We start from the raw sequence: 24,792 nt of genomic DNA on the forward strand, positions 1-24,792 counted from the left end.
ATGGTAATATGGTAATAAAAATTATAATGATTTTTATCTAATCCTTTCTGTGGCTGGCTAACATAATCGATCGGGAAGCACAAGATCAAAGATGGGAGTTCAATTCCCATGTGACCCCTGGCCCCTTTGAAATCACATGCTACTGGTCATAAAGGGAACAGGCAAAGGTAAGGATGATCCTACTTAACTCTATTGGCCTGACTAGAAAAAGTCTGAGGAGCCCACACCTTCTCCAAGAAGCTACACATTCTAGAATATATTTATGTAATTGCGCACTTGCATACCAATTAAAGAGAATAATTTTGTGGGCTGTTCAGATGCTTCTCACATATGGCAGCTTGGTCGTGGAAGCACAAATTCATTTGTCAATAAATGTGCTAAACACTGTGGGGAGAAGATGAATAAAGATAAATTCTTTCAGTCTAGTGCAGAGACAGACATAGAAACAAACAGCGGGATCATGATATGCCAAGTAGTACAATTAGGTTATGCATATGGAACGATGTGGAAACATGCCTAACATCTCCTAGGAAGGCATGGGGAGAACCGCCAGGGAGGGCTTCAGAGAGAAGGTATTTTGGGGGTTGAATCATAAAGACTGAGTTGATGAGGTGCCTGGGTAGTTCAGTAGGTTAAACGCCCAACTCTTGGTTTCAGCTCAGGCCATGATCTCATGGTTTGTGAGTTCGAGCCCCGTGTTGAGCTCTGTGCTGATAGTCCAGAGTCTGCTTGGGATTTTCTCTCTCTCCCTCTCTCTCTGCCTCTCCCCGGCTCATGCTCAGATGCTCTCTCTCTCTCAAAATGAATAAAAAAAAAAAAAAAAAGACTGAGCTGATGTTCGCCAGGCAGAATCAGGGTTGAAGATAGGGTGAAAGCATATTCTGCAGGGGTGCTAGTCCATGCAAAGAAATATGAGGACAAAGATCTTTGGAGGAGCCACAAGCAATGGTTGGAATATAACACATGCACATCTCATAATACACATGACAAAGGCAGCTCTTACTTGCTGACTGTGCCAGGAACCATTCCAAGCACTTTACATGGATTATCACATTTAATATTCACACAAATCCTCTTCACAGATGATGAAAGTAAGACACATAGAGGTAACTTGGCCTGAGGGCCTCACTGCTCATTAGAAGTGGAGTTAGGACTCACATCTGAAGAGTCTAGAGCCTGAGTTCTTTCTGTATACAGTGATGTGTGGAAGTGGTGGTGGCCAATAAGGATGCAAAGGCAGGCAGCAGATGGGTCATGACTAGTGTTACAGGCCATGAACCACGGGAGGGTTTTATACGCGGGAAGGAGGGGCTGATCAGATTTGTATTTAGAAATATCTCCTTGGTGACAGTATGGAAGATGAATCAGAGGGAGCAGGGGACAAAGCAGGAAGACCACTTAGAAAATTGCTGTCATAATCCTGGCCAGATATGGCATGGGTCTGAACCAAAGCAGAAGCAGTGAGAATGGAGGGGACAGGCCAGAGTCAGAAGAAAGAGGGAACAGAAGAGGGAGAGTGGGTAGGGGAGCCACAAGAGATGATTTTCCTTGTCAGTATACTGAGGATGAGGTACTTGGGAGTTATCCAAGCAGAGAGGTCCATCAGGTGCATGGACCTATGGCACAAGAGTCCAAGATGGAGAAGGGTGAATGAGAGATCCAGGTTACACCAAATGCTTTTCCCATGCATGTGTACCAGGGAATCTTTAGCTCAGAGGACTCCATGATGGTGTCATTAGAAGATCTTCCACAACCATCCCCACATAAGGATTCTTTGAAACTTCCCTCTCTTCCTCAAAGTAAATTTCAAAATTACAAAAGACTCATCTTCTGAGGAATCATCTGGTCTACCTAAGCTATCCCAGGCCCAGAACCACTCCAGAACTAGTCGGGGTAAATCCTGGTGCTTTTACCATCTGCACCTGTAATCCCTCTGCTTCAGATCAGCAGTAAAACTAGCTCAAACTGTAGTGCTGTGAGCCCAAGAACAGCCCCTCCTCAGTACAACTCCATCCCACACAGCCTAGGAAGCTCAAACTCTGGGTTCCTATAAAATGGCTCTTTGGTTTAGGAAAATGGAAAGATTGCCTTTGATACAAGAGTCTGGCGGCCAAGTAACATTTTAAGCACCCCAAGTGCAGACATAAAATGCATCTTATCACCAAACTATTATCCAATTTGTCTTCTCATTTAAAGAGAAATAATAAAAGAACAAAAGAAACAGAGAAAGAGGAAGAGAAAAAAGAAAGAAAGGATGGAAGGAGGGAAGAAGTTAATTAATGACAATCCTTTAGGGATTCTCTTATTGCCAACGAGTTTTCAAGACTTAGCTACTGACCTCTAGAAATATTGTTGGATGAAGCAACCAATGAATGAAGGAACAATTCATTAACCAATTTCATACAACTTCACTTTCACTATACCTTCTTTAAGCTAAGTTTCAGAAACACAAGTTAGTTATAGAAAACTAAGACATAGAGCAGCAGCCCCATATCCACCCCCAACTAAGTTTTAATGTTTTTTACACTCATGTTGAACAATATCTGTCTTTTGAGGCTTTCCATAATCTGCCCTTATTCATCCCAACTCCTGTTCCCCTACATCATAAAGATACTCTGAATGGTGGGGTCTAAATGAGGAACAGCAGTCAGGACACTTGGCCACAGGCTTGAGAGATTCAATTAATATCTCTATACCTCAGGACATTAAGTTGCCCCATGTGCAAAACATACTTAATAGTATATGCCCTCCTAGGATGATTGCATGACATGGTAGATATACATGGTCTTGCAGAAAGCATGTAACCTGTGTTAGTGGAAGTCCATTCTGTCCCTGCCTCCCTGCCTCCACCCAGAACCTTCACCTGCTACCTCTCTAGGTAACCAAATCCTACGGCTTCAAGTCTGAGGCGCATGCCCACTTCTCGAAGCTACAATGCCACTGTTCTCCTTCCTGATCTCACAACTGGAACCACATTGTTCCCCTCTGGGTCTCTCCTGATTGTTTATATACCTGCTGCTGGGTAAGCCCCCCACTAGCAGAACCAGAAGCTCCTCCAGAGCAGAGGCTACTCCTGCTGTCCCCAGTGTTACCCTCGACACCAAGTTCATTAGGGGCCCGCAGTCACGACTCACTGACAGGGCGATGATGAATGTGGCTTGACCAATGTGTTCTCAGCTAAAAACGTAACGTGCAGCCCATTTATAATTCCATGCATTATACAGCACTGCTTCTAAATAGGTCACCCAAAATTGTGGCTGAAATGATCCCAAAATAGACATGGCCCTGCTTTTCTAGTCCCTGTGTCGTTTCTAGATGTAAGCCTGCAACTCTGAGCATCCCAACTCTGTTACCTCTTGGATTGGTTACCTGCACCACTGTTGCTAAGCAGGCTGACAGAAAGCTCTTCTGTTCCACTGAAGTTCAAGAAGGACATGCTGTCACCAGGCTGGCGGGAAGTGCTGTGCCTGCAGAGAACAGAGCCCAGCCACCTGGCTTAATGCAGAGCATTACCTCTTTTATCCTGTTCACCCCATATCCCAGGAGTCTCGATCAAAAACAGCTCTGAATATCTAGCTACACAGGCTGGCAACAACTGGGAGCCATACCACAGGCTACTGGACTTCAGTGCTTGGTGTCTGTGCCAGATCTGGTCTCCTGTGGCCTGCTTGTCCTGGCCTGGCACCCCAAAAACTGCTTTCCCACTGCCATACTGGACTGCCTGCCCTTCCTCATCCTCAGCTCCCCACTGCTAAAACAGACAGGAGGCTATAAAGTGACTGAAAAGAGGTACCAAGTGAGCTGACAAAGAGGGTCATGTCCTGCCCATATCTCTCATCCATTCCACGGGATGTCGAGATGATTGAAAAAGGGACCAAAGAGACTGCCCTTTGTAAAGTGTTTCCTAAAGCATCACAGGAACAGTGAGGCCAGTTGTATCCCCAGCTCATGTCTGTCAAGTAAGTGACTTTATTCCTGCACTGACTCTCTTGGATGCTTTCTAATGCATTCAGAACTCTGGTTCAACAAGAGTTGTTTCTATAAACACGGGCCTTGATTTCCATTGCTTTTAGCAGAAACAACTTCTAAACTCAACAGTGGGATTTCTCGGTGGCCAAAATGACAAAAGTCACAGACTTCCCAGAACACACAGCATGAACAACCTGTCTCAGCACTCATTTTCACTCTTGGCTGAGGTTTAGAAAAAACTCATATTTTAGGTTTACAAAGTGTGCTTTGAACTAAAGCTAAAGCAAGGCCTAGGTAACGTGTGGCACAGCATCAGGCTGTTTGCTTTGCACTTGGCCCAGTGAAAGGAATGGAACTGACAAAGGAAGGGCTTGATCTCATACTGTCTCATCAAGTCTTGTAACCATGACATTTTGTCAGCAGACTGTTCTGCCATGGTTCTGGGTACCGCGGAGTTTCTCAAGGTACTTTCTGGAGCCCTATGCACATCCTCACCTTCCAGCAGCTTCATGATACGCTAACTCCAGCAGCTCTGCAGAGGAGTGAGATGGGTCCCTCTGCCCGCTGCCCTGCAGCTCCGCCATATTCTGTCGGGTCTGGTGATGGATCTGGATGGCCTCTCCGGATGGTCCTACCCAGACAAAGATCCACTGAGCATCATTCCCACCCAACAGCTAGTGCTTTGTACTTAGCTTTACTCTTCCTTCTTTCCAGCTGCTGAGACGTGGGCACTGGGAGAGACCGGAAGGAAAGCACACCAAGGGTAATATTACACATGTGATCCTCCAGCTTCCCAAAAGAACATCTCCTCTTCTAAGCAGGACTCATCTTCCTGTGGGGCCTCACATTTGTCACCCTGTTCAGCTTAAAAACACTTCAGGAGTCTCTGTCTCATGCATGTCAAACTGAGATGCCATAGAGAAACACTGAAGTACAGGAGTAGAGGGCACCTCCCAGAAGGAATGACACAAACTAAACAACAAGGAACACATGAGTGAAACGTCAATGACTCTGTTAATACGTAAGACGTTGACAGCTGTGACTCCAAGAAGCAGAGGATGTGCAAGTGCATAAAAGACATCAGGTGGGTGGGAGAGAAATCACAATTAGTCAAGTCTATTCAAAAATGCTTCCTGGGGAAGAAATTTCAGAGGTGAGTGTTCGGCAAGGTTAGTAGGAATGGAAAAAGAGGGCACTTGGGCAGAAGAAATAATGTGTGTGAAATCTCAAATGTGGAGGGGGCAAAAGGCATGCAGGAGACCACCAGATGAGCATGGGAAAGAACAGAAGCTCTGAGAATGGGAGCGAGGAGATGCAAAGTTGGGGAGCCAGGCAAAGGAGGGCCTCAGCTATCAGCAGACTGGGCAGGCATGAGGACGAAACAGAGGAAGCAGGACCAGAGAGTCCTGTTTTAGTAAAGTGTGCCCAACAGTTGGGGGCAAGAAGAGCTGGAGGCCATGAAAGACACATCAATGGTTCTCCTAAGAGAACTCGAAGGGAGCCCGTGGGGATAACAATGTAAAGAAAGAGAGAGTGGAAAGAAAAAAAATCCTGTAATTTTGACAGGGATAAGGGGGGCAAAAAGGAGTTTGGGAGTGACCCCCAATTATGGCCTACACAACCAGATTCATTTCTCATCGATTTAACTTTTAACATTAAAAGCAAGTGGAAAAGGAAGTAACTAGACATTTTCAGGCATTCAGCGGGCTGGCTTCCATGAAAAGACCCTGGAGTTTAATGCATCTGTTCCTTCCCAGCCCAGTCAGAGCCCATTAAGCTGAAGTTAATTTTAGCTACAGCTTTATAAAACCGTACTGTCATCCTCTGTAGGAGAAAACACAGATCAAAAAGGACAGGCTAGGAAAAACAGAGGATTGAAGAAAATATCTTTTTAAGTTTTGATTGCTTTCGAACTTTCAAAAAATGGAATCATACAGAATGCACTCTTATGTTGGGCTTCTTTCATTATGTCCATAAACTTAAACATAAATTTGGATGTGGTTGTAGTTCATTCTCATTTCTGTATAGCATCTCGTATTTAAAAAAACCACTTATTCTATCCTTTCTCTTTTTTTCAACTTATTTGAACTAAAACAAAAACAAAAAAACCAGCTCACCCATTTCTCAAAAATTGTGTTTTTTTTTAGTTGTCAGAGACTCCTGAGAAAAAACAAAATAATATAACTTCTGTGTATTCAAGACATTAATATCACTATCCAGAGAGAGACAGGAGAGGAAGGAATGAACAAGGATAAGCAGCATTACTCTTAGGAAAGAAAGCAGATGACAAAGTACAGTCCCTTTCAAACAGAAGAAAAGCCCTTAGGTTTACACAGTCACTTCCCAAGTGTGTCCTCAAGGATCCCCACAAGAACCCCTGGGGTAGGCAGAGTGGCAATGGATAGCTCCATCTTAGAGGTGGGGCACTGGAGTTGCAGAGAAGTTGAGATTCTTAACTGAGGCCACACAGCTGGTTAGTGACAAGGACCAGGACTAGCAGCTCCCAGCACAAGGCTCTTTCCTGAGCAACCAACTTACCCACAGGAAAAGTGTGCATCCAGCGCCTTCTGTTGGATGTGAGCTTCATGGGCATTCGTGAGGGGGCAAAGGGGTTAATCAGTGCCCGCTGGGGCGTGTATCCCCCAGGTCGAACATGCAGCATGGATTCTGCACTGCCTACATGGAACCTTCCCGGCGCACTAGAGTCTCGCTGTGGTGGCTCCATCATGTTCTCCAGGACATCTGTCAGTTATTGTGGAGTTGAGGCACAAAAGAGAAAGCACAGAGCCATGGTGAAACCAGGACTAGGCAATCAGCCAAGGCTGACTAGAATCTTGAACGTCATACATGTTAGGGAGTGAAAGAAATAAGTAAAATCACCCAACTATAATGAAATGAAACACTGGGTTTGTTTACTTTTTAAATACTTGGGAGAAGGAAGTTCTGGCTCCTAAATTACTGGCCCAATAAAGCCACACCAAAACCTGATGGAGGGAACCACCCATCACCTAGAGACCCTGCACTTTGAGCTAGATGCAATGACTTGAGTTGTCTCCCTGGGAGATAGGGTGGGTATATTCTATATGTGGGAGGAATGATAAAAATAGATATTTGGTGTCCAGAAGGGCAGACCCTGATAGAGATAGCCAGTGTGTTCATTAAACCCATTTGATTTTCCTCTTAGGCACATGAGACTATAGTTTCTAGCCCCTCTACGCTGGGGCCAAATAACTTTGTTCTACCTCTTACACTGTTGGTAGGAATGCAAACGGGTACAGCCACTGTGGAAAACAAAATGGAGATTCCTCCAAAAGTTAAAAATAGAACTACCCTATGATCTAGTAATCGCCCTAGGTATTTACTCAAAGAATACAAAAACACTAATTCAAAGGGATACATGCACTCTTATGTTTATAGTAGCATTATTTACAACAGCCAAATTATGGAAGCAGTACAAGTCTCTATCAATAGATGAATAGATAAAGAAGATGTGGTATATGTATACAATGGAATATTATTCAGCCATAAAAAAGAATGAAATCTTGGGGTGCCTGGGTGGCTCAGTTTGTTAAGCGTCCGACTTCGGCTCAGGTCATGATCTCATGGCTCATGAGTTTGAGCTGCATGTAGGGCTCTGTGCTGATAAGCACGGAGCCTGGAGCCTGCTTTGGATTCTGTGTCTCTCTCCTTCTCTGTGCCTTCCCCCCCCCCAAACTAAATAAACATTTAAAAAAATTTTTAAAAAAAAGAATGAAATCTTGGCATTTGCAACAACATGGATGGCGCTGAAGAGTATAATGCTAAGTGAAATAAGTCAGAGAAAGACAAATACCATGATTTCATACATATGGGGAATTTAAGAAACAAACAAGCAAAGGGAAAAAGAGAGACAGAGACAGAGACAGAGAGACAGAGACAAACCAAGAAACAGACTGTTAAGAGAACAAACTGATGATTATCAGAGGGGAGGGAGGTGGGCTGATGGGTAAAATAGGTGATAGGGATTAAGGAGTGTATATTTTGTGATGAGCACAGAGCAATTTATGGAATTGTTGAGTCACTATATTGTACACCTGAAATTTACATAACACTGTATGTTAACTACACTGGAAATGCCATGGCATGGCATGGCATGGCATGACATGACATGGTATGACATGACATAAAATAAAAATAATAACTTGGTTCCAAGCAATAGAACACAGGTAGAAGTGGCATGCTCCAATGAAGGCCTGGACCACAAATATCTCTACTCATGATCTCCATTCTCTTTTCCCCTACTGTGCTAACTTTGGAGACCAGTGCTAATGATCATACCATCCCAGCCTGGGGCCCTGAATGACTGGGTGGATCAGAACCCCCTCCCACTGACTCAGTGACCTGGATATAAGTAAGCAAATATTACTATGTTTAAAAAAAAAAAATTCCTGGGAGAAAAGAATGAAGAAATGGATGCATCCAGCATTGACCAGGCAATGAGGTGGCATGACATACAGACTCAACCTGTCTTGTCCAACGGCAGACAGGCTCCCATTATAGAGATGGAGGTAACATGCTACATAACCTAAGTGGATCAAAGAGCTAAAACCCACAACCAGCTCCCCTGGTATGCATCCCATGTTCACTAAAGCAATCACCCACATCAGAAAATGGGTCCAGCAGATGCAAATTCCATGGCATCAAGGAATATGTCTTGTCTACCATTATTTAGCCAATGCCTACCAAAGAACCTGGTATATAGTAATAGCTAATTCCTTAAAGCTGATTTGCATGCAAGAAGGGAACATTCAGATATCTATGAAAGCTATATTTTTCACTGTTTTATTAAAATTTATTTATTTATTGACTTATTCTGAGGGAGACAGAGACAGCACAAGTGGGGAGGGGCAGAGAGAGGGGGAGGGAGAGAGAGAGGGAGGGAGAGAGGGAGGGGGAGAGAGAGAGAGAGAGAGAGAGAGAGAGAGAGAGAGAGAGAATCCCAAGCAGGATCTATGCTATGTGCTATCAGCACAGAGCCCGATGCAGTGCTCCAACTTACCAACTGTGAGATCATGACCTGAGACAAAATCAAGAGTAGGACGCTTAACTGACTGAGGCACCCAAGCACCCCTATTTTTTCCCTGTTAATTAATGAGTTGATGCTCAGGTTTACCAAATAAAAAAGAAAATGGTCTACTTAGTTATCATGAAAATAAAAGGAGAAAATCCAATTTAAAAAAAGATAAGTTAATGCTTTGAAAAGGATGAGAAATAGGACTAAGGGATAAGGGTGCCTGGCTGGCTCAGTTGGTAGAGCATGCGACTCTGTCTCAGCATCATGAGTTTGAGCCTCACATTGGGCATGGAGCCTACTTAAAAAAAAAAAAAAAAAAAAAAAGGACTAAGGGATAAAGTGGGTCAAAAATACATATAGATTGCAACTACCTGGATGGAACTAGAGGGTATTATTCTAAGCGAAATTAGAGAAAGACAAATATCACATGACTTCACTCACATGAGGAATTTAAGATACAATACAGATGAACATAAGGGAAGGGAAGCAAAAATATACAAAAACAGGAAGGGGGACAAAACATAAGAGACTCTTAAATATAGAGAACAAACAGAGTATTGCTGGAGGGGTTGTGGGAGGGGGGATGGGCTAAATGGGTAAGGGACATTAAGGAATCTACTCCTAAAATCACTGTTGCACTATATGCTAACTTGGATGTAAATTTAAAAAACAAATAAAATTTTTTTTAAATATATGTTATAGAAAAAAAATATGTATAGAGGAAAGGGGAAATGTTTTCTATGTTACATTGGGTAGGTAGATGGGTGAGACCCCCTAAACACACTAGAGAAACAGTAAACTAAGGGCCTATAGATTGTACTGCCTTATAATATTCTAGTGAATTGCTTTTTGGCTTTTCCAAAAAACTCCCCAATATCACTAAAGGACACTGAAATCCATTCTACTATTCAGATAAATTTTTAAGAAAACTATTTTCAAAGCTACTTTCAAAGCTACAACATTATCTCCTCAGAGATCTGGCTTTTAGAGCAACAAGGGTTTTGGAAGAATTAACGTTTAGTGTAATTTAGCTTTTGTTACAGATCCTACTAAGAATATTTGCAGAAAAATGGGGGTAACTGTCACACAAACTTAGAAATTTCCAGAAAGTGGGAAAGTGCTAACCTACAAATTTCAAATGTATTAAAATTCCTGAGTGCTGAAACTAATTAAGTGACATAGGTGATATACTATACTCATGTCATTAAATATCTGCTCATTTCTCCTTTTTTAGCATTTCCTATTTATACTTTGAACCAGTTACAAAACAAGCAAAATTTTTTCTATAGTCAAAAACTATGCCCTTGGCATAGTGTATATGGTGCTGGAGCTGATGGCTTCACCTTCAACACCCTGGGTCATAGAAAACATTCCTCACCCTTCGGGAATCCTTCCAGGAGGGCAACAGGGGGCAGCTTATGTGTATACAACATTCCTAAGTCAATGATCAAAAGTCAGGAGGGCTGTGCTTCCATTTATATAACATCCTTGAAATTAACAAAATTATAGAGCAAGAGAATGATCAGTGAGAGTGTGTGGCTATAAGGGGGTAACACAAGACAGCCCTGTGGTGATGGAATAGTTCTGTATTTAATTATGATGATAATTATAAATAAATAAATCTACACATGTGATAAAAATGCGTAGAGGAGTGCCTGGCTGACTTAGTCATTAGAGCATACGATTCTTGACCTCAAGGTTATGAGTTCAAGACCCATATTGGGCATAGAGCTTACTTAAAAAATAAACAAACAAACAAACAAACAAACAAACAAATATGCAATGCCTGGGTGGCTCAACAGGTTAAGTGTCTGGTTCTTGATTTCAGCTCAGGCCATGATCTTATGGTTCATGAGACTGGGCCCTCTGTTGGGTTCTGTGCTGAAAGTATGCAGCCTGCTTGGGAGTATCCTTTTCCCTGTCTCTCTGCCCCCACCTCAAAATAAATAAACAAACATTTAAAAAACAAAACAAAACAAACTGCACAGAAATACACACGCACAAATGAGTGCATGTAATACTAGTGAAATCTGAATGAGCTCTGTGGCTTGTACCAATGTCAGTTTCCTGGTCTGATGTTGTCTATAGTTATACAACATGTTGCCATGGTGAAAATGAGTGAAAGGTACCTAGGACCTCCGTGTGTGTGTGTGTGTGTGTGTGTGTATCTGTCATTTCCCATGAGTCAATAATTATTTCAAAATTAAAAGTTTTTTAAAAAGTCAGGAGGTACCTGTAGACTCTAGCTGCAGGTGCTGCTGGATGGCAGAATAAGATACAGAAAAAGTAGCACCTGTGCTCCCTAGTGTGAGCCGGGTTAGCAAGTTAACTGTGAGGAGAAATCTTAAAGGGACTGAGGCTGTTTTAGGCATGACACAAATGGCAATGATAAGAAAATAAGCAAACACCTTTGACCCTAGGCCTAAGAAAAGCTCTGCATTAACATATGGAAAGGTATATAGTTACAGTGAAGGGGGAAAAAGTGTTAGAGACAAAAATAGTATAATATACACATACGTACATTTCAGGTGACTTATACACTTTGCACTGGCATGGAAATAATAAGATATGGGACTTATACCCCACATCTGGTCACATTCCCTCCCATCCCCTGCTGCAGGAAGGGAGCTGTCCCCAGCTCTGCCCTGCTGTGCCCGTTCTTCAGCCCTCTGACCTCGAGTGCTGGTGTAGCCCAAGGAACTGCTGACTTCATACTGGTGCAGGTGGGGGTGCGGGATCATCAGGATGTTGGCACTCCTGCCCAGGGAGCTGTCATCAGAAGCCTGGCTCCGCACTTCCTCAGTGGGCAGTGTGCGGCTGGGCAGGGAAGGGCTGGATGAGACATCACAGGAGCTGGCACTCTTTCGATTATGACTCTCCCGCTCTCGCACAGATCTGACAAGTGAGAGACAATGAGTTACCAACAAGCAAGTGATGGTGCCCCACCTAGAATTAAAGCACCAAAACCTGTCACCAGCCCAAGCTAATTGGGAAACCAATAACAAAAATCCCCACTGTGTTCTATGAGTGAGAAATAATGTAGGGGGTATTCCCCCTCGATCAGCTTGAGATATTGCATAAGAACTGACAGTTCTCAATTGGCCCAAGTCCCGGGGTCATAGCTGTAAAGGAGTGACTATTCCAGTCTAACCCTATTTGATCCCACCAATCAATCTCATATCACTGAAAATGGGGCAACTAGACAGGATATGATACGATGCAAGAGAAAGTACACAGCCACCTCAGGAGTCTTCTTGGACCAAAAATTGAGCCTAAATATAATTAGGCCTCTAGAGGTAATTGCTAGTTTACAGGAAATTCAGAGAAGAGAGGACAAGTTAAACATTATAACAAAACAATCAGCCAAATGAAAAAAGCAACATAATCTACAGTCACAGAAAAAAACACATTCTAACCAAATGCTTTGTCTGCATCTTCTTTAGGTCCCAATTCAAATCAACCAACTGTAAAAACACATTTTTGAGACAATTGGGAAATTTGAATATAGACTAGCTGTTAGAAGATATTAAAGAATTAGTGTTAATTTTGGTACTTGGGATAATTTATTTTTTATTTTTTTATTTTATTTTTTTTAAATTTTTTTTTTCAACGTTTATTTATTTTTGGGACAGAGACAGACAGAGCATGAACGGGGGAGGGGCAGAGAGAGAGGGAGACACAGAATCGGAAACAGGCTCCAGGCTCTGAGCCATCAGCCCAGAGCCCGACGCGGGGCTCGAACTCACGGACCGCGAGATCGTGACCTGGCTGAAGTCGGACGCTTAACCGACTGCGCCACCCAGGCGCCCCGATAATTTATTTTTTAATTCTTATTTGTTAAAGACATACACTATAACATTTACAGGTTAAAAAAGGGATTTGTTTTAGAATACTCCAACAAAATGTAAAATGTAGGGAAAGCAATGAAATGAGGCAGACAAGACACTGATCACTCTTCATTATACTACTCTATTTGAGTATGTTTGAACATTTCCTTAATAAAGGTTTTAAAAAGTTTATCCTTATTAAAACATAAAACTCCCTAAGGAGAAAACTTCTGGAAGTAGTAGGAGCAAGGATCAAAAAGGGAGAAACCCAATAGGGAGGCAAAAATTCAGAATGGAAGAGTTAGCAACTACGGATAGGGCTCCCCCTCTGGTATCAGAGCTGTTCTGTTTCCGCCTGGAAGGATTTTGTCTTAAGTCAGAGCTTAAATGGAGCCTGAAAATAGATCCCCTGGGCTGACTGCATGTACATTATTGCAACAGTAAATATCTGGGCACCAGTGTATGCTTAGTCCTGTGCAGGGAGACAGAGTACCAATTAAGACACAGGCGGCTCCCTCAGGAAACATAAGACCTAAGTTTCTGAAATACCATGTCTTGCCATCTTTGTTTAGAAAAAACAAAACCAAAGATCTTCGACTGTGAAAGCATTTTTATTTATTTATTTTGTGTGTGTGTGTGTGTGAAAGCATTTTTAAATACTCGGGAGGAAAGTGCTACCAAATCCCTAAGCAGATCTATGTATAAGAGAACTGTAGTTAATGGCATTAAAGGTTCTAAACATTTAGGAAATGTTTTATGTATGAGCTCTAAATGTTTTCATCTTTTTTTTTTTTTTTTCAACGTTTATTTATTTTTGGGACAGAGAGACAGAGCATGAACGGGGGAGGGGCAGAGAGAGAGGGAGACACAGAATCGGAAACAGGCTCCAGGCTCTGAGCCATCAGCCCAGAGCCCGACGCGGGGCTCGAACTCACGGACCGCAAGATCGTGACCTGGCTGAAGTCGGACACTTAACCGACTGCGCCACCCAGGCGCCCCTAAATGTTTTCATCTTTTTAAAAAAAATTTTAATGTGTTTTTGTTTCTGAGAGAGAGAGACAGAGACAGAGCATAAGTGGGCAGGAGCAGAGAGCGAGACACAGAATCCAAAGCAGTTCCAGGCTCCAAGCTGTCAGCACAGAGAACTCACAGACCGTGAGAGAGATCATGACCTGAGCGGAAGTCAGCCATTTAACCAACTGAGTCACCCAGGTGCCCCTAAATGTTTTCATCTTAAGATGGGACAAGATGAAAGGAGAGAAGACAATCATGTGGCTACTATAAGCTCAACTGCCAACGTGAAGAGATGGAATATTCTTCCAATCACTGTGCTTAAATAAACGTGCATATTTAAGAAATTTGGAAAATGGACTCATGGTATTTAGTCCACTAGGGGTGTAAAAAAAAAAAAAAAAAAAAAAGCCCTGGGATGGGACGCCTTTTTACATAAGACTGAGAAATGAATATATTGGTAAATCCAACTACAGCACAATTAAAAACTATCATATGAAAAAAATAACATGGAACACACTTAAAAAGCAAGAATTAAAGACAGAAAAGTCTCTTGCCCACTGGGAATAAAATACTCCAAAGAAACTATGGGCCCTAGGATCTATATATATATATACATTAATGGCAGCCCAGTAAGAAGATTCTAGAATTTGTGAATTGCTTCTCTTGATTAGAAGAACACTCTATTTGGGGACAACATTTCTTGCAAATATAGCTAACAAAATGGGTGGGCCAGAGAACCTAGAAACAGAACCCTTAATGATCTACACGGTATAGTTTCCATTTGGTTAATTTTAATTTAAAACGTTTTCCAGGTTGCTCTCATGAAGGTCCCTGCAGGCCCTAAGGTTTTCCCAAGCAATTTTCATATACACCCCAAAGTGAATCTGGCAAAAAACCTGCAGGTAGCGAGGCGCTGAGCCCGGGATGGGCCTGGCAGCCTGAACACTTGGGCGTCGTAGGCATCATAATCTACTTGGATGGGAAGGGCGTTCTCAGATTCTTTTGGAGTCCCAAGAGCTGAAATACACAAATCAAGTGAATGGTCATTAAAATACATTTCAACCAGATGCCTTCAGAGGGCTTTCATCAAAATCCACAAGACACAGGTGATCACCATCATGTCTCCCTGAAAAAAGTGGGATAATAACCCATTCATCAGGTTCTTGAAATTAAATGACTAACATGTCAAAGTGATATAGAAAAGAGTGTAGCACTAAATAAGGGGAAAGTTTGGGTAGTATTTCATTCTTCTGTGATCCCACTTTAAAAAAAGATCCCCTTAATATGTGCTACGGTTAGTACTTCAAAACTTTCTGCCTGATCCCTACAATTGACTGATGGAAAAGAAAAACAAGGTTTGTCAGCATCTGTTTCACAGCTGACAGGACGAAAATATACAAGGCAGTTAAAGGACTTTCCGAGGAAAACTCAGGTCTCCCAGCTTAGCTGTGAACTGCTTATGCAACCTCACATAATCTTGTTGCCATGGGTTAGCGGACTCTTTTTAAACGGGACAAAAGGAGGTCCCCAAAATACTCACATGTATCACGGCCATTTTTTGCTTTCTCAGAGGCAGGCTGTAAAATTAAATAGATAATTAATCACTTCCTCCTCTGCTAAAATAGAACTTATCACAAGGCACAGTATGTAGGTGGCTGCTCCCCTGGGTAGAGACCATGCCTTACCCCTCCCTGTAGCTGATGGGAAGGCAGGAGCAAACACCTGAGGCCTACGTACCGCAGTGTCAGGCCCTACCAGGCCCACCTCAAACCTTGGTTACCCTCAAAACTCTATCCTCACCATACAGGTGAGGGCATTCAATTCTAGAGAGAAAAAGGGACTTCCTCAAAGTCACACAACAGGTGGCAGAGCCAAAATCCAAGCCCAGTCCTTCATGTTCTCGGTCAGTCCAGTGGTATGTGTATCCTACCTGCCCCCAAACCCTTCATGTGCATGGCCCCCTTCACTACAGTGCTCTCACCGGTTTGCCTACACCTATAAGAGATCACCCAGTTTGCTGAAATGCTTTACAGAGGTAGAAGGAAAACACAAAGAGCTTTTTTTTCTCTTCCAAATAAGTCTTTTTCAGGACCCTTTAAACTTCTCTAACAATACTCTTTCTTCTTTAAAATCATCATGTATAGAGAAGTTCCTCCATGTTCCACTTTGCCCAGAAAGGTTGTGATGAAGGCATAAAACCTCAGAGGGCAGGAGGTGGCCCTTTCTGGGAAGAGTCCCTTCTCCTAGCACCTCACTACTTGACAAAGCCCATTTTAGAAGGAGTCTTCATAGTCCTCGCAATTAATATTTTCCTTATTAGAAGAGTAACATTAACCCGTTACCCCCCCCCCAAAAAAGGGAAAAAATGGCCCTGATACTACTAACATGACCACAATAGAGCAGCTTTCACAGTTTAACTCTGCTAGAAACAGGCAGATGGATGGGTGAGAGTACCTGGTATGCCACCTACATACCCAACAGTCTGTGTGTCTCTTCACCTTATATCAAAAACACGTTTTAAGGTTCTTAAAACTGGCACTTTTATTGACTGGCAATATATTACATGGAGTGTAGTTCATGGTTTAGTCATTTCCCTATTATTTTCAACTTCTAACTATTATAAATAAAGATGCTATTTGCATTTAATATCCTCAATTGTTTCCTTAAACCATATAGCCAAAAATGGAATTGTCTGGTCAAATGGCATGAACGTTTGCACTGCCCTTGATACACATGGCTGAACTGCTTTTTGTAAGTATTGTACACCAACCAGGTACTCAAGCACCAATATCACCACTTTTCCCAGGACTTGGTATAATTGTTTTGTTTTAAACCTTTTGATAAGCAGGGCCACCTGGCAGGTTCAGTCAGTGGAGCGTATGACTCTCAGTCTCGGGGTTCTAAGTTTGAACCCCACGTTGGGCATAGAGATTACTTAAAAATAAAATCTTTAGGGGCACCTGGGTGGTTCAGTCAGTTAAGCATCTGACTTCGGCTCAAGTCACAATCTCACGGTTCATGAGTTCGAGCCCCCACATCAGGCTCTGTGCTGACAGCGCAGAGCCTGGAGTCTGCTTTGGATTCTGTGTTTCTGTTTCTCTCTCTCTCTCTCAAATAAAGAAATATTAAAATAAAATAAAATCTTGATAAAATAAAATAAATCCATTTGGTAAACAAAAAGAATCTCCATTCTTGTTTGAATTTGCATTTCTTTAACTACTGCCAAGATGTGATCTTTACATCATATTTTCCCTTTGCTGCAATGCGTGCCCAAGTCTTTGTCCCCAAAGGTATCTGAGCAGTCCCAGTATCTGAATAAACCAATCACATCATGACAAAAATATTCATTATTAAAGAACTAAAAAGAGTTGTCATAGTTTTCCCAAAGATATTTCTTATAGTCTGGAGGTTTGCCTTGTTGTTGATGTATTTAATGTGGAAAATCATAAAGTTCTAAGACAAATGTCTTGAACTCTACTCATGACCATGGGGAAGAAGGGCATATCCTGGGATCAAAATAACCATGTTGGTGTGTGACACTCCCTGAAGGCTCTACAGGTTGGTGACACCTACCTTCTTTCCTGCCAGTTTTATTCGCGGGGTGAAACTGTTACAAAAGAGCTGGCTTTTAGACGTATAGAAACTGTGAAAGAAAAAAGGTCATTAATTTAAGCCCCTTCCATTTTATTTATTTTTTAATTTTTTTTAATATTTATTTATTTTTTGAGAGAGAGAGAGAGAGAGAGAGAGAGAGAGAGAGACAAAGCATGAACAGAGGGAGACACAGAATCCAAAGAGGGAGACACAGGATCCAGGCTCTGATCTGTCAGCATAGAGCCTGATGCGAGGCTCAAACTCATGAATGTGAGATCATGACCTGAGATGAAGTCAGACACTTAACCGACTGAGCCACGCAGGCACCCCATAAGTCCCTTGCATTTTAAACTTTAAATTAAAACCCCAGCCATGAATTAGTCCTCTCTTGACTGCCTATGTCTCAGGCTTCACTGATTCCTCCAATTCTAACTTGTTCTGTAATTACTACAAAATATTAAATATGGTTTTAATTATTGTTCTATTCTTTTTTCCCTTGTTAACTGTTTCACACGTCCTGATTCCTAACTGGATGAGAATCTCCTCCTCCTAGCAGAGATTACATCTATTTACACCATGATACTTTTGCATCTTGATACTTGGCACGATGCTGGGCCCAAGTGTGGTCTTTATCACTCTTGGGTTGAACAGCACTTGGTAAGCAAGAATAAGTCAGGCAAGAAAAGAAAAAAAATGGTCTTAAGAAAATATGGCACAAATCATCAAATTTTTATCTCTTTGAAAATCATATCTTTTTTTTTTAAAGTTTATTTATTTTTGACAGGGAGAGAGAGCATGAGCAGGGGAGGGCCAGAGAGAAGAGAGAGAGAGAACCCGAAGTAGGCTGCACACAGTCAGTGCAGAGCCTGACACGGGGCTCAAACTCACAAACCCCAAGATCATAACCTGAACCAAAACCAAGAGTGGGACACTTAGCTGACTGAACCACCCAGGTGCCCCTGAAAATCATATCTTAATGCAGTCATGTCAGACACACAAGAAAATTGGGAAACCCAACGTTGCCCTGGGTCTAATGAGTAAACAGAGGCTAAACAGACTTTTCCATCTTAGGCATGTCTCTGTAGTCTCTTTTATCTATAATTAACTTATGGGAAAGATGTTTTGAACACTAACCAATCCCCATCTTCCATTATAACTCTGATCATAAGCAAAAAAAAAAAAAAAAAAAAAAAAAAAAAAATCAATAGATAACCAGTGAACTGTAGGGCAATCCAGTAACACATTATGCATTATGTGCATAACATAAGAATACCAACTGCGGGGTGCCTGGGTGGCTCAGTCAGTTAAGCATTCAACTTTGGCTCAGGTCATGATCTCACAGTTCGTGGGTTCCAGCCCCACTCTGGGCTCCGTGCTGTCGGTGGGGAACTTGCTCGGGATTCTATCTCTCTCCCTCTCCCTCTGCCTCTCCCCCACTTGTGCTCTCTCTCTCTCTCACTCAAAATAAATAAATAAACTTTAAAAAAAGAAAGGAGGAGCGTTTGGGTGGCTCAGTTGGTTAAGCATCCAATTCTTGGTTTCAGTTCAGGTCATGATCTTACGTTTCATGAGTTCAAACCCTGTGCTGGGCTCTGTGCTGGTGGTGCGGAGTCTGCTTGGGATTCTCTCTTTCCCCCTCTCTCTGTCCCTCCCCTGCTCACTCTCTCTGTCTCTCTCAAATTGAATAAATTAAAAAAAAAAAAATACCGGGGCGCCTGGGTGGCGCAGTTGGTTAAGCGTCCAACTTCAGCCAGGTCACGATCTCGCGGTCCGTGAGTTCGAGCCCCGCATTGGGCTCCGGGCTGATGGCTCGGAGCCTGGAGCCTGTTTCCGATTCTGTGTCTCCCTCTCTCTCTGCCCCTCCCCCGTTCATGCTCTGTCTCTCTCTGTCCCAAAAATAAATAAACATTGAAAAAAAAAAAAATTAAAAAAAAAAAAAATACCAACTGCAGTCAGACCTGGAATCCAACTAGCCCCTGGGACTTGACTCCTCAGAGTGGTACCAAGGAAAGTACAAGTAGAGGATGCTGCTTGCTTTCCAGACATTAATTGCAAAAGATCTGAGTATTAAAGTGATATTAGCCAGAAGAATGGGTTTCTATTAGATGTATCCACGTGAAATTGCTGTGTTTGAAGGTCAAACCCAGTGTAAAAATCACAATTTCAAATGGTTTAAACCAACAGCTTCAGCTTTGCCATGAACTTGCCACTCAACCTTTGGCAAGTCAAGTTATCCTCCTGGAACACCTATACAGTGTGACTGGAGGGTCTCTATGATCTCTAAAACAGACTCCAGATGCCTATGGCATCCTCAAATGCCCGTTTTATAACTCTTATGTATCTGCTATTAATTTACTTTTTGGATCAATTTTCATGACTAGCCAATAATACTTGGGAGAATAACTTTTCACTGAAGACAATTTGATTATGCTTCAAGTAAGGTCTCTGGCCTTGTGGAATGATTTTGAAGAGGCTAGTGGACAGGATATGAACAATGGCCCTTACGAGCAGCCATGCACCTCTGGCCACAAGCCCTCTTTGCTCCTGTCTATGAGTGGCTCAAGCAAACAAGGTTCACAGTGAGATGTGAAAAGCAGGCCTCACGGGGCGCCTGGGTGGCGCAGTCGGTTAAGCGTCCGACTTCAGCCAGGTCACGATCTCGCGGTCCGTGAGTTCGAGCCCCGCGTCAGGCTCTGGGCTGATGGCTCGGAGCCTGGAGCCTGTTTCCGATTCTGTGTCTCCCTCTCTCTCTGCCCCTCCCCCATTCATGCTCTGTCTCTCTCTGTCCCAAAAATAAATAAACGTTGAAAAAAAAAAAAATTAAAAAAAAAAAAAAGCAGGCCTCAGGCCATCCCAGCTCTCAGATTCTGAAGTCATACATGTGTGAACCATCGTCCATCTTAAATGGTATCAGAAAGCCAATTTGGGATGAAAAATACAGTGATAAATCAGGAAACCTTCAAGTTATTATTAATTAACATTTGAGGAAATTACAGTGTTTAAATTCATATACAATTTTGTGTGTGTGATAGCTACTCTCTCCCTTAATTATTTCCTAAACCAAACATAAAACAATGAAATATGGTGTATAATTAAACAGCAGCTGTTTTCTTATAGGCAAAAGAATCTTAATGTATATTCAGGGGCACCTGGGTGTCTCAGTCGGGTAAGTGTCCAACTCTTGGGTTTCAGCTCAGGTAATCGTGGGGTGAGCCCTGCATCTGGCTCTGTGCTGGCAGTGTGGAGCCTGCTTGGGATTGTTTCTCTCCTTCTCTCTCTCCTTCTCTCTCTGCCTTTCCCCCACTCACACACACTCTCTCTCCCCCAAAAAAATAAACATTAAAAAAATTTTTTGAGGGGGGGCGCCTGGGTGGCCCAGTCGGTTAAGCATCTGACTTTGGCTCAGGTCATGATCCCAGTTTGTGTGTTTGAGCCCCACATCAGACTCTGTGTTGACAGCTCAGAGCCTGAAGCCTGCCTCGGATTCTGTGTCTCCTTCTCTCTCTGCCCCTCCCCAACTTGTCCTCTATGTCTCTCAAAAAATAAATGTAAAAAAAAAAAAAAAATTTAAAAAAAAATATTTTTAAAGAATCTGAATAACTATTCAAAGATTACAAATCCAGGGGCACATGGGTGGTTCAGTTGGTTGAGCACTGACTCTTGATTTCAGCTCATGTCACAATCCCAGGGTCATGGGAATGCGCCCCATTTGAGGTGCTGTGCTGAGCATGGAGCCTGCTTCGGATTCTCTCTCTCCCTCTGCCCTTCTCCCCATCTCATACTCTCACTCTCTCTCTCCCTCCCTCTCTGTCTCTGTCTCTCTCTCTCTCTCTATATATATATATATATGCACAATAAGATTACAAATCCAAATCTAATGAGAGGGCTGATAAAAAGATACATCAGGGCATCTGGGGGACTTAGTAGGTTGAACATCTGACTCTCGATTTTGGCTCAGGTCATGCTCTCACGGTTCGTGGGATTGAGCCCCACATCCAGCTCTGTGCTGACAGTGTGGAGTCTGCTCGAGGTTATCTCTCTCCTTCTCTCTCTGCCCCTCCCCTGCTCATGCACACTTGCGCATATGCTCTCTCTCAGAACAAGTGGATAAACTTTAAAGAAAAAAAAAAAGAAAATGCTTTAAAAAAAAGAAGATACATTGGTCTCTGAAATAAGTGAAAAAAAGTTCAAAATACTATTTTACTCAAACCAAAATTTTAAAATAACAGTAACATCAGGGGCACCTGGGTGGCTCAGTCAGTTAAGCATCTGACTCTTGGTTTTGGCTCAGGTCATGATCTCATAGTTGTGGAACTAAGCCCTCCATTAGGCTCTGTGTTGAGCGTGGAGCCTGGTTGGGATTTCTCTCTCTCCTTCTCTCTCTGCCCCTCCCCTGTACATGCTTACTTGCTCTCTCTCTCTCTCTCTCAAAATAACTAATAAAATAAACATTAAAAAAATAACAATGGGGTGCCTGGATGGCTCAGTCAGTTAAGCATCCGACTTCAGCTCAAGTCATGATCATACAGCTTGTGAGTTCGAGCCTCACATCGAGCAGCCTGGAGCCTGCTTCGGATTCTGTGTCCCCCACTCCCTCTTCCCTGCTCGTGCTGTCTCTCTCTCTCAAAAATAAATTTTATAGGGGCGCCTGGGTGGCGCAGTCGGTTAAGCGTCCGACTTCAGCCAGGTCACGATCTCGCAGTCCGTGAGTTCGAGCCCCGCGTCAGGCTCTGGGCTGATGGCTCAGAGCCTGGAGCCTGTTTCCGATTCTGTGTCTCCCTCTCTCTTTGCCCCTCCCCCGTTCATGCTCTGTCTCTCTCTGTCCCAAAAATAAATAAACGTGGAAAAAAAAAAAAAATTTTTTTAAATAAAAAAATAAAAAAAAAATAAATTTTATAAAGTTAAAAAAATTTTTAATAAATAAATAAAAAACAGTAACATTGGGGTGCCTGGGTGCCTCAGTCGGTCAAGTGTCCATCCGACTTTGGCTCAGGTCATGATTTTGCAATTTGTGAGTTTGAGCCCCACATCAGGTGCTGCACTGACCGTACAGAGCCTGCTTGGGATTCTCTCTCTTCTCTCTCTGCCCTCCCCTGCTCTCACACTCTCTCTCAAAATAAATAAACTTTAAAAAAAAAAAAAGAACTTTTCACTATTGTATATTTGGTTGCAAGTAAGATCTTTACTTAAAAAAAAGGGCCCTGTTGCTTAATGAAAAAAATTAGAAAGGAAAGAAGAAAACCACTGGTCTAAAGAAGTGACTGTCAATGGGGGCAGAGGGAAGCTGCCACCCAGGAGGCATGTGGCAATGCAAGCAGACATTTTAGTTTTTTGACTTTTTTGTTTTTAGTCTAAATTATTTCTCTCCTCAGTTTCCAACATTTTCAACTGAATTCTCCATAAACCTGCAAGCACTTAAAAAAATCATGAAACATTAAAAAATAGTCCAAGGCTTTTCATTTTTGGCAGACTTGAAGATATTCTAGTTCTCATAGTAAGTTTCTAGGAGGTATGAGCTCTACCTGCAGTATTTCAAAGAAATAATTTAACTTTCTCTAGGTTTTTGGTTTTTTTTTTTGTTTTGTTTTGTTTTTGTTTTTGTTTTTTTTAAGTTTATTTATTTATTTTGAGAGTTGAGGGGAAGGGGCAGAGAGAGAGGGAGAGAGAAAATTCCAAGCAGGCTCCATACTGCCAGCACTGATTCTGACGTGGGGCTCGAATTCACGAACTGTGAGATTATGACCTGAGCTGAAACCAAGAGTCCCAAGAGTCGGATGCTTCACCGATGGAGCCACCCAGGCACCCCTCTCTAGGTTTTCTGATAGGAAAATTCACTTAGGCAGCTTCCTGCAGACATTCTGGTTGTCACACTGGGGGTGGGTGCTCTTGGCATCTAGAGGGTGGAGGCCAAGGATGCTGCTCAACAGGCCACAATTCACTGGGCAGCCCCAACAAAAGAATGATCTGGCCCAAAATGTCAGTAGAGTCCAGGTGGAGAAACCCTGTTCTAAAGGAAGGACTGAAGGAGAGAGATCAGAAATAGACACACTATTAAGATTATCATCCAAAAAAGATGAGGACTGGGGGCACCTGGGTGGCTCAGTTGGTTAAGCCTCTGACTCTTGGTTTCAGGTCAGGTCATGATCTCACAGTTTCGTGGATTTGAGCCCCATGTCAGGCTCTGCACTGGCAACATGGAGCTTTCTTGGGATTCTCTCTCTTTCCCCCTCTCTCTGCCCTTCCCCTACTCAGGCTGTCTCTGTCTCTCTCAAAATAAATAAACTTAAAAAAAAAAAAAATGAGGATTGGGATAAGGCAGTGGCCCTGACAGAGGCAAGAGAGACACCATCCTTGAGCCCCAATCAGCAGAAACACTGAGGCCTTGTCCCATGTGAAGAAGAGACACAGGGATTTTTCTACAAACAGAGAATGCCAGGTACAAATCTGGTCTGCTATCGTCTGTGGGAGTTGGAAATAGTAGGAGCTGGGGATAATAAAAATAAGTCCTTCAAAATTTGCTTTTATTTTCTTTCACTCTAGACTGTTCTTATGTTACTGCCACTGCTTTGCATGTACAGAGGCTCTAAGCAAATGTTAGAACTTTAGTTTCCACATCTTCTTGACAAAAGGTTTCATAGTAAGAACTTAACAGATGTGAAGAGAAAATGGCAAGGAAGTTATTCAACTGTGAATCAAGGTTACACCCACCTGTGGTTTATCCAGTGAGGAATATTATAGTCATCGCCCAGCCGAGAATCACGAGGTGCACTTCGATTATGTAGCTGGAAGGGAAAAAGCCAGTGCACAGATCAGCTAGAAAACAAGTAGGATGTGGAGCTGCTCCAACTGTTCTGTTTTTAAGTATTCTCAAGATCACTCTAGTACTAGAGACTGGCCTTTAGGAAGCAATCCAAAATTGTATTACCTTGAACAATGGGACAGCATGTAATGGTTGCTCCCCCATGCACACCAAGTCCACACCAATTCCTAAAAAAGAGAAGACAAAAAGAGTTTGGGGTGGGGGTGGGAGGAAGTAGAGATAAATGTCCCAATCTATTAACAATATTATTTAACTAAACAAAACCGACTTCCCATCCTAAGATTTATAACCTCACAGGGCTGCCTACACAGCAAAGAAGAAAAGAGATACATTTTGTCTGTTTCTTCTTTACCAGGTCCCATCACACCTGCCATTATTCAGTGCTTGACAATTAGCCTTGGACTTCTTTGTAGATCATGATTTGTCAAAAGGACAACCCAGGCCTCTATTACTAAAATTTCATGACCAGAAAGGAAAAGGAATCTTGAAATTTCAGTAAGACAGCAAAACAATCC

At 42.5% G+C, this 24,792-nt stretch overlaps 1 protein-coding gene across 1 annotated transcript in view; it reads right to left on the reverse strand.

The window, feature by feature from the left end:
* Positions 1-24,792, reverse strand: part of DEPDC5 (DEP domain containing 5, GATOR1 subcomplex subunit) — a 127,680-nt gene that overhangs the window by 63,902 nt on the left and 38,986 nt on the right. The window contains exons 16-24 of the mRNA XM_047087915.1: positions 24,383-24,444; positions 24,166-24,239; positions 17,437-17,506; positions 15,404-15,440; positions 14,760-14,880; positions 11,697-11,917; positions 6,508-6,711; positions 4,465-4,600; positions 3,370-3,467 (exon numbers count right to left, since the gene is read on the reverse strand). Coding sequence (XP_046943871.1) covers positions 3,370-3,467; positions 4,465-4,600; positions 6,508-6,711; positions 11,697-11,917; positions 14,760-14,880; positions 15,404-15,440; positions 17,437-17,506; positions 24,166-24,239; positions 24,383-24,444 — 1,023 coding nt within the window. The remainder of the gene's footprint in view (positions 1-3,369; positions 3,468-4,464; positions 4,601-6,507; positions 6,712-11,696; positions 11,918-14,759; positions 14,881-15,403; positions 15,441-17,436; positions 17,507-24,165; positions 24,240-24,382; positions 24,445-24,792) is intronic.

Source organism: Lynx rufus, unplaced genomic scaffold (assembly GCF_022079265.1).
Source record: "Lynx rufus isolate CCGP_SWC_20201006 ecotype Redwood Valley unplaced genomic scaffold, mLynRuf1.p SCAF_24, whole genome shotgun sequence".
Taxonomy (NCBI): Eukaryota; Metazoa; Chordata; class Mammalia; order Carnivora; family Felidae; genus Lynx; species Lynx rufus.